Source organism: Hakea prostrata, chromosome 4 (genome assembly GCF_041222555.1).
Source record: "Hakea prostrata isolate BN-2017 chromosome 4, UWA_Hpros_2, whole genome shotgun sequence".
Lineage (NCBI taxonomy): Eukaryota > Viridiplantae > Streptophyta > Magnoliopsida > Proteales > Proteaceae > Hakea > Hakea prostrata.
In genome coordinates, this window is record NC_142603.1 from 56,211,715 (window position 1) to 56,224,833 (window position 13,119).

Genomic DNA, 13,119 nt, shown 5'->3' on the forward strand with positions numbered 1-13,119 from the left:
CCGATATTTAGCCTCCCAGTTCCTCATGAAGCTTCTATGTTGGAACTGTCAAGGGCTTCCCCCCCCCCCCCCCCTTGACTCAAACTTACCTATATAAGATTTGTAGGAAAGATAAGGTTAGCATTGTCATACTGTTGGAAACAAAACAAAGTGATGGTGAATTATATAGTGTCAAGAAAGTTGCATCTTAATAACAACTTTTCTGTTAATCGCATAGGTTTGTCGGGTGGTATTGGTTTATTTTGAAATGACAATGCCTCTATCACTATCCTTTCTTCTTCATCTAACATTGTAGACATGCTTATGAAAGTTTTGGTTTATGATGTAGTCTTTAGGATCACTCTGGTGTATGGGCACCCGCAAATGGAAGAGTGAGAGAGAATATGGTATGAACTTTCACACATGGGATCATCTATATATAGTCTCACCTTATGGAGTCTCCAAGGGTTCATGAGTAATATTATTCAAGGCCTAGTCACATTATCTCCAAAGAACTTGTTTTCTTTCAAATATTTGTAGATGGATCATGGGATGGTACTTCATTTAAAGGAGGTAGATGGTGTATCATGTGGGGTTACAATGACAATTTTGTAGTGCTCAAACTTTAGTTAGACTTGAAGCCATTAGAGATGGCATAATTCTTGGCTCTTCTTTAGGAACGATTGACTTGCATATCCATTCAGATTGTTTACATGTTATTAACACTCTCCAAGGTCTCCAATCATCTTTAGATTGGATGTGCCTCAGTTTAGTTAAGAATATTTTAAGACTTTGTTCTTCTTTTAGTAAGGTTTCTTTTAATTAAATTCCTAGAGTTGGCAATGGTTTTGCTGATTTTCTTGTTAGTGGTTGTTTTAAATTATCTTTAAACAAATCTGGCAGGGTATACCACGTTTGTTTATTGTGGATTCGTTTCATTTGTATAGGCCTTTTGACCTAAATGCTTTCATGTAAAATATATTGCTTTTATATTTTGGCAAAAGAGAGAGAGTTAAACTTGAAACCATAAGGGATGACATTCTTTGTGGCTCTTCTCTAGAAGCTATTCACTTACATATCCATTCGGATTGTTTACCTGTTATTAGTGATCTCCTAGGTCTCTCATAGTAATGAATATTTTTCTTTTTTTTAGTTAGATTTCTTTAATTATCTTCTTAGGGTTGGCAATGATTTTGCTAATTTTCTGGCTAGAAATCCTTACAGATTCTTTTAAATAGATCTTGATGGGATATTCCACCTTTGTTTATTGTGGATTTTTCTTGTATGTATAAATCTTTACCGTTAACTCTTTCATTTAATATATTGCTGCTTTTTATGTTTTGGAAAAACAATAAATTCAGTTAGACTTGCTTTCTCACTAAAAAGCTGCCACCATTTTGCTTTTTAAATTTACATACCTGTAATCACATTATTTCAATAAACAAAATTAACGCAATTTTGAAAAATGAGTAGCTTTTACTTTTTAGGCGATCCACAAGTCCATGTATTCGTAAAAGCTCGAGGAATCATCGATGGAACATGTTCGACACTGTATCCGACCCTCTACCACTAACCACAGTCGACTGCCAAAAGATAACTGCTGCCAGAGGTGTTATGGGTATGACTTGGGTACGAAAATTACGATGATGATGTGCTGAATGTTAAAGAAGTGATACATCATTCGTCGACGATCGTTTTGAGTTCTCATGGTTTGTGCTTCCTGCGTAAAAGGATTATCTGATGCAGAAGAGCTTTTTATCAAATTAGGTTGACTAGGATAAAGGATAGACAGTCAAGAAACCAAAAGGTATTATATACTTTCTCGTTAACATGTGCAGACACCAGTATTGTGTTTAATTGTTCACGCGCCCTAGTCTAATCCGAAGTTCCTCCAACAGTAGAGAAGTCGGAGACTGTATGTGTGAATTTTGATTGTGAAAAAAGAAGCGGGAATTCTGAAATCCAAGTTCGTCATCGGGTGTAGGTAGATAATTTATTTTTCACGTGCGCCCATGACTTCCTCGGTGGCCGAATTCATTAGACGAGAAGTACCCGACTGGGACGATGAAGTCGTTGCAACTGCCCGATTCAAGGCCTTCAGCGGACAGAGGACTGATTGGGAACCCAGATTCCTTTTCTGGAAGGATTTGATTCTCAAAGTTGCTCGCCATCTTGGCGTCTTCATCATCCAACCATCCCAGGTCTGTACTTCTATCTCCCCATTTTGTTCGTTTTCTGGTTAATTCATTTCATCTCCTATCACTGAAAACAAAAATATAATCAAACCACCCTCCTCACCCCCTGCCCTCCAAAAAATGAATCTTTGAGTGAATGAATGTAATCTTCCATACTATCACGGCTACCTACGGTCCTCTCTTTAGTATCAGTGTCTAGAGGGTTTGGCAATTGAGTTCTCCAGCATGTTAAATTGAGGAATTTACCAACGGCTGAAAACTAAATTCTTTTGTTGAATGCTACCACCGTCAACTTTACTAGTTAGTTGTGCTGTATGGTAGTATTTGCGCTCAATAGTTCGTGCAGTATGTTAGTATTTGCCCTCTAGTCTGATTCACATCAGTTCTTAACAATTGGTTCTCTTCTTCTTCAGGTGATGTACGATTGGTTCAGTCATGGAGGACTCAAACCCCTATGCATTGAACATGTTCTGGTGATGACTCTCTCTCTCTCTCTCTCCATACATATATATCACACACACACACAAACTCACACACACATACATATGCATATATACATATATAATATATGTATAGGGGGCAAACCCAATGCCAAAGGCTTATGCACAAGCAAAGTCTGTGATATCAGTTCTCCTATGCAGTCTTACCCCAATAATTTTGGTGGGAGGCTGTTTCGATGCTTGTGCCAAGGCCTGCTCCATATATGTATGTATGTATGAATGTTTTCCACGCCCCTTCCCCCCAACCTCACCGAGAAAATAATAAACATTTTTGCGAGAACAAAGCAGTCACTTTCAATAACAGTTGACCCATTGTAAGTGTGAAATAATAGAAGTAGACCAAAACCTATAGCTGCAAGTGATTTGCAGCAATCAGACAGTTCAGTTAATGTGATTCTAAGTTGCCTTATGGGATAGAGTTTAGAAAACCATAAACTGTGGACTAGAATAAAACTTCCTGATTCAATAGAATTTATGTAGCAGCATAGGGTCAAAATAAGGTCTCAGCCAGGCCCATTAATCTGGTCAAGTGGTAAGATTATTCAGTAGAACATAAATACCAAAAGATAAATCAATCCAATGGTCTGATAAAGAAATATGCAAAGGATTTTACTTGAAGTAAGTGAGTTATAAACCCAGCAGAATGGGAATTTGAACTAAGAATGTAAGCAGCAAGCAGAATTCTGAAGACTGATACTGAGATATGGTAATGAGTCTATCAGCAGATTATCAGATTTAAAATGTGAAAGCTGGACTAGAAACTAAAACTTTTGGAAGAGTTTGAGCCTCAGCTAGGATACCTGAAATCAGATCAGAAGAGAGGAGTTTTAGAAACTAAACTCAAACCATGATTAATTCCATGCATTAGAAAAGAAAGTGGCAGGATTTAGGCTTTCTTTGGTATAGTTTAAATTATGATTATTTGACCTATAAATGTTTGACCTTCATTTCTCACTAGAATAAATCTGTTTAAATAAAAATTCATAAACAGATCAAGAGTTGTTTATGATTTATCACAATAACTGTTAATTTTTGTTTCTGCTGGTACTGTAAATGAACATGTGCAGGTTGACTATGGATGCCTTGCCGGAATTTGACTGCCTCTTCTCTGTTCTCTCCCTCCCTGAAACTAGCCTCCCCCTTCCATGTCCTCTGCTAACTCTTCCCTCCCTTCTCCACCTTTCCCCCCCGGCCCCCCCACCCAATTATCCTTACCCCTGACCCTCCATTAATCCTGCTGCTTCTTCTTCCAGCAACCCAACCTCAACCAAACCTTGGAATTCTCTCGTTTTCTCCCCTGCAATTGAGTCTTCAGCCTTTGGCTTTAACATATCGTCATACCCTATCCTCTGATGGTCCAATTCCCATCATCTGTTGCCCATCCTCTGCAACTGACCCTGGCATCCACCGTTGGCAATCTGCCAGATCCTAGGGCCTTCCCTCTCTTCGCCATTGTCAAAGCCTCTGTCTCTAAACAATGGAGATCCCTTGGCCTGCTGGAAACTTTCTTTCTCGACGATGAGATCTTCCTCTTTAAATTTGCCTCAGCTGCCAGGAAAGCTCGCGCTCTTGAAGGCTCGCCATGGTTTCTTGGGAAATCCCCCATCTTCCTTGGACCATGGGAGTGATCCATGCCGCTCTGCAGGGTCAACTTCAACACCGTTCCCTTCTTGGTCAATCTACCTGGTCTTCCACTCGAGTTCTGGGATCCCCATTGTTTTAGTCGCATTGGCTCAACCACTGGAGGGCCCCTTCACTCTAAATAAAAAAAATCAAAACGAGCGTTTCTCATAGGCTCACATATGCATTAAGGTCTCTGCCACCAAGCCCCTCCTTTTGTTCATCACAATTGAAGACGACAAGGGGCTAAGCTATGACCAATTGTTGTTTACAACTAAATCCCTGCCCGCTGTGACCTTTATTCCTTATTTGGTCCTGAATCTGCCGCCTGCAACTCATCCTTGAAGAATGTCTCATGCAATACTGCCTTTGAAGTTCCACCGCCTACTTGAAATACTGCCTCTGAAGATTATATGCCCCTTGAAGCCCCTGCTAGTGCTCCAAGATCCACAATCAATACTCTGGAATCAGTCTAGGTGGTCATTCCCACCACCACCTCCTCTGGTCAACTTGCAGACCACTGACGCCATTGCTGGTCTGTCCCAAGATGTTGTTGGTCTCCCGTGCACCAGTTCTCTTGCAGTCTCTTCTCAGGTTACTGCTCCTCTCACGGCATCCGATGGTCCTTCAATCTCTGCCTCTTGGTCGCTGCAAGTAACTGATCCTCAAAACCCTGTGATGTAACCCAGGGTTTGGGTTAGACCTTTCAGAATCCTATTTAGTAAGAACCAGCACAAGTTTGGACTAATAATAAGGTTGTGTTTGTTTGTGGGAGGGTTTTGGGTGTTAAGGATATAATCGTCCACTGATGTTATAGGAGATATTTCTATTGTTTTGTATTATCCTATATATAGGATTAGAATATCATTAATAAAGCAAGTTACTATTTCTTCACGTGGTATCGAGCGATTTTTCTTCTCTGAGATTTTGAAAAATCTTTTTGATCCTTATCTTTTCAGTTCTTGTTTTCTGCGCCTTTTCTGGTTCTTGTTCTTGAGAACTCTTTTTTTCTCTATCATGGCGTCTGATCTCTTTGGTGATCACTCTGATTCGTCTGCAACTGCTGCTCTTGTGCATCACAATGTTGCACCCTCTCTTCCTTTGAAGCTCACTGCCATTAACTATCCGCTGTGGCGTGCTTAGTTTTGAAAGAAAAAGTGATAAAAGGTGAAGTGAGCTTGGAGTTTGTTCCCACAAAAAATCAAGTGGCTGATATCTTCACAAAACCACTGTCCAAACATAGTTTTGAGAGATTAAGAGTAAAGCTTGGGGTTGTGGCTCCAAGGGGGAGTAAGTGAGAAATTACATAGAACATCATCTCTCCATAGGATAGGAAGGTGCGGTGGGCACTCCTATGGAAGAGTATATGAAGGGGGAGCTCTATGGTAGGGGGAGCACAAAGCACCCTTTGTACTTGTTGTCAAAGGGGGAGAGAAAAGAGAAAAGGAGGTTGAGTTGTCAACAATCCCAAAGGGGGAGATTGTTGTTCCATTGGCCTAAAATGAAGGTGTTGTCATTGTTGGCAACTTAAGTGGGCTTTGATATGGTACAGCAACACACAAAAAGGTTCCGAGAGAAAGAATCCAATTCAAATAAAGAAAACTCAAGAATCCTGTTTTAGAGGGTCTCTGTCCAGTTTTGATCAACCTCTTCATCAGATGGTCATCCAGTGTCTGATTGAGCCGATTTTTGGAGGAGAGCTTCACGACTTCTTGATCTTCAAATCCAACGGTGGGATTGTTCATTGGAGATCTCTAAGTTAGTCCGATTTGTACGTCAAAACACTCCTTGTTTAAGTCAGATAGGAACTTTGATTTTGATTCAAACTGAGTTAAATTAATCTATAAAAGGAGAGCAAACTCCAGCAGAAGAGGTAGGACGTTTTGAGGAGCTTGGGAAGAGCGTGGAGGTCGAACCAGAAGACGTTGGTTGGCTTTGGAGATCTGAAGCTTGGGAATAAGAAGTCTTTTGTTTTGCTGAACAAAAAAGAAAGTGAAAGAGAAGGAAGAAGAAGCAGCAGAAGAAAAGAAGGGAACATGGTTGTATGGTTTTTTTAAAGAGAGAAAACTGAAAAAGATTGAAAGAGAAAAAAAGGGTTGGAGAAAAAGAGAAACAAGTATTGTTACCACGCATCTTACACAAGTTGAGGTAACCCGTATTCACAAGTTATTGTCTATTATTTTATAGGTTATGTTTAATGATGAAGAACCTAGATCATGAATGTAATTTGGGGAACTGGAATTATTGGTTTACATTGTGACCTAGCAAGTTGGAGCTTGTCTAGGGGGTTGTGGTTGGTGCCCTTGTCTGAATTGCATTTTAGACTATAGCAGGGATTGGTGTTCCTGGACTGTTGTAGCGATCAAAATATCTAGGAGTGTATTGAGTAATATACGAAACCCTAGGTAGGGTATTACTCCGTGGATGTAGACAATTTGGCCGAACCACGTAAACTCTGGTGCATTGCGTTTTTTGTTTATTTTTTTTTGTTGCACATATTGGAGTGCCTTGATTGCAGAGTGGTGGTACACTGTCTTGTAGACCCAGCCACATTGTGGTGTGTGGTGGACGTGTCCTTGTGTAGTTGATAGCTACGAGAATGTTCTAATTAATTTTGTTTCGAGATTAAAGAAGCTTCACATTGAAGTGAATTTTTGAAGACACTGATTCACCCCCCCTCTCAGTGTCAATCTGGGAATAACAATTGGTATCAGAGCCAGGTTCCCGTGAAGAGAAGTGTAACCACTTAGGGATTTGATCAGAGAGTTTGTAAGAATGGCCACAAGTGAAGGCAGCTCCAAAGACTTTGGGAAAGTTCCTATTTTTGATGGTACAGGATATGTTTTTTGGAAAAGAAGAATGCAGATATACATTGGATCTCTAGGGTATGATGTATGGTAGTTTGTGATTAATGGCTATGAGGAACCAGTAGCTCCGCTTATAGACAATGAGGCAAAAAGGGCTTATGCACACAATCTCAGGGCGTTAAATGCTATCATGTCTGGGCTGAATGAAGAAGTCATGGCTAAAGTAATGGACTGTGATACAGCTAAAGAAGTCCTGGGACAAGGTTGATAAGCATCTATGAAGGGGACATCAAAGTTAAGAAAGCCAAACTGCAAATCTTCAGAGCACAATTTGAAAGTCTTAAGATGACTGAAGAAGAAGACATAGACAGCTACATGGTCAAAGTAAATGAGGTTGTAAACTCCATCAGAGGAGTTGGAGAAAAAATTGAAAATTCTGTGATATGTCAGAAGATTCTCCGATCTGTGCTTCCCAAATATGACTCCAAAGTCTCGGCCATCGAAGAAGCCAAAGACTTGGATACAATCACTCTTGATGAAGTACATGGAACACTTAAAACCTTTGAGATGAGAACTGAAAAGGGCAAGTTCACAGAGAAGGAAGCAACATTCAAAGCAATGAAGAAGCTAAGGGTCAAAGAAGAAAAAGAATCGAAGACTCGATGATGAACTTATAGCTTACTTAGCTAGAAAGTTTAAGAAATGAACAGGTAAACACAAGGGAAAAGCACCTTTTAAGTGCTTCAGTTGTGGTGGAATAGGACACTTTGCCTCTAAATGTCCTAAGAGAGGAAACATAGATGAAGAGGAAGATGAAGAGGAAGAGAGAAATGATAGGAAGGGAAAGAAAAAATTCTTACCAATGAAAAAGAAAAGCCATTTCAAAAGGAGAAGTCTTTTGACTAAGAATGAATGCTACTCCTTCGAAGAAGAATCGGATGAAGACAATGACTCAACCGATGAGGTTTTATTTATGGCTATTGAAGATGATGAATCACCTCAAACTAAAGAAAAGTCGATGATAATGAAGACATCGAAGGTGAAATTGATTATGTTGGTGAGTTGTACTCTGCCTTGCTTGATCTCAAAAAGGAAAGGAAGAAAAATAGAGAAATGAAGAATCAACTTAAAAATTCTGAGATAACAATCAAGGAGTTGACTGTCACAATTAGTGAATTGGAGCATGTTATAAATGACTCATCATCTTGCCTCTCTCTCAAGTGTAAATAGTGTGAAGAACTTGAGAAAGAAGTTGGAAGGTTAATATCAGAACTTGAAGGAGAACAAAAGATGAGTTATTTAGAAGCTACCACATCATCCACTCCAGTTACATTGAACTTTAAGGACAAGACAGTTGAAAATCAAGTGACAGGGACTACTCATTTTACTTCTACTTGGGGAAGAGATAAGGTACTATATGAGATCTTGAGTGTTCAGAGGTCACCTCATATTAAAACTGGTCTTGGATACTCAAAGGGGGAATGTTCAAATGTAAATAAGACCAATGGAAATAGAAATACAACAAATCCAATGAGTCTTGATGAGGAGTACCAAAAGAATCCATATATTGGGAAGACCAAGCCAAAGATGAGTAAAGAAGGCTATACTGGAGCTTATCATAAAACATTTAATGGTCAAGGCTTTAATGGTATTGTTATGGATGCAACAACTTTGGACATAAAGTGGCAAACTGTAGAAGACAAAACAAGGTTGTGGCATTCAATAACATAAACAGATTTGCTCCATTGGATAAGGTTAAAATAGAATGCTTCAGGTGTTTCAAGTTGGGACATATTGCAAGGTATTGTTGGACTGCTCTTCCTTCATAGAAGGAGATAAACCTTCCCAAAAAGCTAGCTCAAAGACATGCACAAACAATTCAAAGAAAACCGAGGGAACCTATTGATGTATTAGATAAAGCAGTTTGGGTTGAGAAAGGATAAAAAGGAAAAATGATAAATTCCTTGGTAGTTCAAACAGCTTTCAAGGCTCATAGTAGTGAGGCACCTTGGATTCTTGATAGTGGGTGTTCCACACATATGACAGGTGACAAGAATAGGTTCTCAAGCCTTGATGTAGTGAAAGGTGGTTCAGTGAGATTTGACAACAATGATGGGGCCAAAATTGAAGGTAGAGGCTCAGTTAAGCTGGATGAAGGAAAGTTAAAATCCAATAATATTCTATATGTGAGTGGGCTCAAACACAATCTTCTTAGTGTGAGCCAAATCTGTGATGGTGGATATGAAGTTTTTTTCACTAAAGAAGGTTGTGAAATCAAGAAGCCAAAAAATGGCAAAGCAGTGGCTTTAGGAACCAGAACAACCGGAAACTTATATGTCTTATCAAACAGGTGCATGGTGAGTCAAGAGGATGAAAGCTTGTTATGGCATAGGAGATTGGGGCATATAAATTTCAAGAATCTTGCCAAGCTCAGTAAAAGGGAAGTTGAGAGAGATCTTCCAAAGATTAAAAGGCTTTCAAATCATGTATGTGGTCCATGTCAAAAAGGGAAGCAAACTAGAGCCACTTACAAGCCCAAGGAGTATCACATATGCAGCTCCCTTGATTTAACTCACACTGACTTATGTGGTCCTATGAGAATAGAAGCTTTTGGAGGAGAAGGGTACTTCATGCTTTTCATTGATGAATGCACAAGAATGACTTGGGTATCCTTTCTAAAAGAGAAGACACAGGGATTGGACAGCTTTATAGCTTTCAAGAAGCTAGTTGAAAATGAAACAGGGAAGACTATAAAATGCCTAAGATCAGATCAAGGTAAGGAATATACATGGAGAAAATTTTCAGAATTTTGTAGTGAGCATGGCATAAAAATCCAACATTCAGCTGCTAGGACTCCACAACAAAATGGAGTAGTGGAAAGAAAGAATCGAACTGTTCAAGAGATGGCAAGAACAATTCTCTCTGAAAGTAATATATCAAAAATGTTTTGGAGAAAAGGAGTCTATAGTTCAGTCTACATCTTAAACAGATGCATGGTGGGACCAAATAAATCAAAAACTCCATATGAAATGTGGTACAGCAGGAAGCCAACTGTGAAGCATTTTAGAGTTGTTGGGTCCAAATGTTTCATCAAGAGAAAGGAAGAAAATTTGGGAAAGTTTGATGACAGGGCTAATGAAGGTATCTTTTTGGGGTATTCTTCTAAGAGCAAGGCATACAGGTGCTTCAACAAAAGACTTCGAAAAGTTGTAGAAAGCTCAGATGTGAAGATAGATGAAAATCTACCTCAGCCCAAATTTGTTGCAACTGAGGACTCGACCTTGGACAATGTTGAAGATAATGAAGAGTTTGAAAATAAGACTCCACATGGAGTAGAGTCCGATGAACATGAGTCTGATGTTGAACCAGAAAGAGATGGAAGACCCAAGGATAACAAATGGAATAAAGTGCAGCCTCCTGATCAAATCATTGGCACATTAGATGAAGGGATACAAACAAGAAAGCTAAAGAAAAAGAAGACTACTTTCTCACTAATATCTCAAGAAGAGCCCAAGTTAGTCAATGAAGCTTGTAAAGATGAAAATTGGGTGAAAGCAATGAATGAAGAGCTTGACCAAATTGAAAAGAACAACACTTGGGAACTAGTTCCTAGACCAACTGATAAGAATGTTATTGGCACCAAGTGGGTATTTAGAAATAAAATGAATGAAGAAGGGCAAGTTGTCAGAAACAAGGCCAGATTGTTGTGTAAGGAATATGCTCAAGTAGAAGGGATAGATTTTGATGAAACTTTTGCTCCAGTGGCAAGGTTGGAATCCATTAGAATGTTCCTAGCTTTGGCAACCTTTAAGGAGTTTAAAGTTTATCAAATGGATGTTAAATCAGCCTTTCTAAATGGTGATTTAGAAGAACAAGTCTACATTGAGCAGCCGGATGGATTTGAAATAGGTGATGATCCAAATATGATATGCAAACTCAAGAAAGCATTATATGGTTTGAAACAAGCTCCAAGAGCTTGGTATTCACGACTTGACACTTACTTGCTACAATTAGGTTTAAGGAAAGGAACCGTGGACAGCAACCTCTATGTCATGGCTGAAGATTGTAGTAAATTAGTAGTTGTTGTGTATGTGGATGACATCATCTTTGGAGGTCACTGTGATGAAGTCTGTCAAGGTTTTGCAAGGAAGATGAGTACAGAATTTGAAATGTCCATGCTTGGAGAGTTATCCTACTTCTTGGGTTTATAAGTAAATCAAATGGCAAGTGGCATATTCATATCTTAAATAAAGTATGTTAAGGAAATGTTTTTTTTAAAGAAATTCATGATGGAAGATTGCAAACCAGTGGGAACTCCTATGGTGGTTGGATGCAAGTTTAGCTCAAGTGATGAGTCCCCCTCAGTTGATCAAACTTACTATAGATCTATGATTGGGAGTCTCTTATATCTAACAGCATCAAGACCAGACATTTTACAAGCAGTGTGTCTCGTGTCAAGGTTTCAAGCAAACCCAAAGGAGACTCATCAACAAGCAATGAAAAGGATTTTCAGGTACTTAAAAGGGTCTATGGAATATGGGTTATGGTATCCTAAGTCTAAAGACTTCACACTTGCAGCCTTCTTAGATGTAGATTGGGCCGGAAGCATTGATGACAGAAAGAGCACTAGTGGAGGTGCATTCTACTTGGGGAGAAGTTTGGTTGCTTGGCATAGTAAGAAGCAAGATTCTATATCTTTGTCTACAGCAGAAGCTGAATATATAGCAGCTGCAACCAGCTGTACTCAAGTGATTTGGATGAAGAGACAAATTTCTGATTTTGGCATCAAATGTGATAAAGCTATAGCTATCAAGTGTGATAACATGAGTGCTATCAATATCTCCAAGAATCCAGTGCAACGTCCTAGGACCAAGCATATTGATATAAGATATCATTGTTTGAAAGAAAAAGTGATAAAAGGTGAAGTGAGCTTGGAGTTTGTTCCCACAGAAAATCAAGTGGCTGATATCTTCACAAAACCACTGTCCAAACATAGTTTTGAGAGATTAAGAGTAAAGCTTGGGGTTGTGGCTCCAAGGGGGAGTAAGTGAGAAAATACATAGAACATCATCTCTCCATAGGATAGGAAGGTGCGGTGGGCACTCCTATGGAAGAGTATATGAAGGGGGAGCTCTATGGTAGGGGGAGCACAAAGCACCCTTTGTACTTGTTGTCAAAGGGGGGGGAGAGAAGAGAAAAGGAGGTTGAGTTGCCAACAATCCCAAAGGGGGAGATTGTTGTTCCATTGGCCTAAAATGAAGGTGTTGTCATTGTTGGCAACTTAAGTGGGCTTTGATATGGTACAACAACACACAAAAAGGTTCCGAGAGAAAGAATCCAATTCAAATAAAGAAAACTCAAGAATCCCGTTTTAGAGGGTCTCTGTCCAGTTTTGATCCGAGAGAAAGAATCCAATTCAAATAAAGAAAACTCAAGAATCCCGTTTTAGAGGGTCTCTGTCCAGTTTTGATCAACCTCTTCATCGGATGGTCATCCAGTGTTTGATTGAGCCGATTTTTGGAGGAGAGCTTCACGACTTCTTGATCTTCAAATCCAACGGTGGGATTGTTCATTGGAGATCTCTAAGTTAGTCCGATTTGTACGTCAAAACACTCCTTGTTTAAGTCAGATAGGAACTTTGATTTTGATTCAAACTCTGAGTTAAATTAATCTATAAAAGGAGAGCAAACTCCAGCAGAAGAGGTAGGACGTTTTGAGGAGCTTGGGAAGAGCGTGGAGGTCGAACCAGAAGACGTTGGTTGGCTTTGGAGATCTGAAGCTTGGGAATAAGAAGTCTTTTGTTTTGCTGAACAAGAAAGAAAGTGAAAGAGAAGGAAGAAGAAAGCAGCAGAAGAAAAGAAGGGAACATGGTTGTATGGTTTTTTTAAAGAGAGAAAACTGAAAAAGATTGAAAAGAGAAAAAAAGGGTTGGAGAAAAAGAGAAACAAGTATTGTTACCACGCATCTTACACAAGTTGAGGTAACCCGTATTCACAAGTTATTGTCTATTATTTTCTA

General features: G+C 39.3%; 1 protein-coding gene across 2 annotated transcripts in view; it reads left to right on the forward strand.

Moving 5' to 3' along the window:
• Positions 1–1,456: 1,456 nt before the first annotated feature.
• LOC149019772 (SNF7 family protein) overlaps positions 1,457–13,119 on the forward strand; it is a 31,390-nt gene continuing 19,727 nt past the window's right edge. Inside the window, exons 1-3 of one of the 2 annotated variants that reach the window (XM_089153759.1) lie at positions 1,457–1,786; positions 1,878–2,180; positions 2,588–2,647. In XM_089153759.1, coding sequence (XP_089009885.1) covers positions 1,992–2,180; positions 2,588–2,647 — 249 coding nt within the window. In that variant the 5' untranslated portion in view covers positions 1,457–1,786; positions 1,878–1,991. The remainder of the gene's footprint in view (positions 1,787–1,877; positions 2,181–2,587; positions 2,648–13,119) is intronic. The other variant, XM_089153760.1, reaches the window with a different exon arrangement.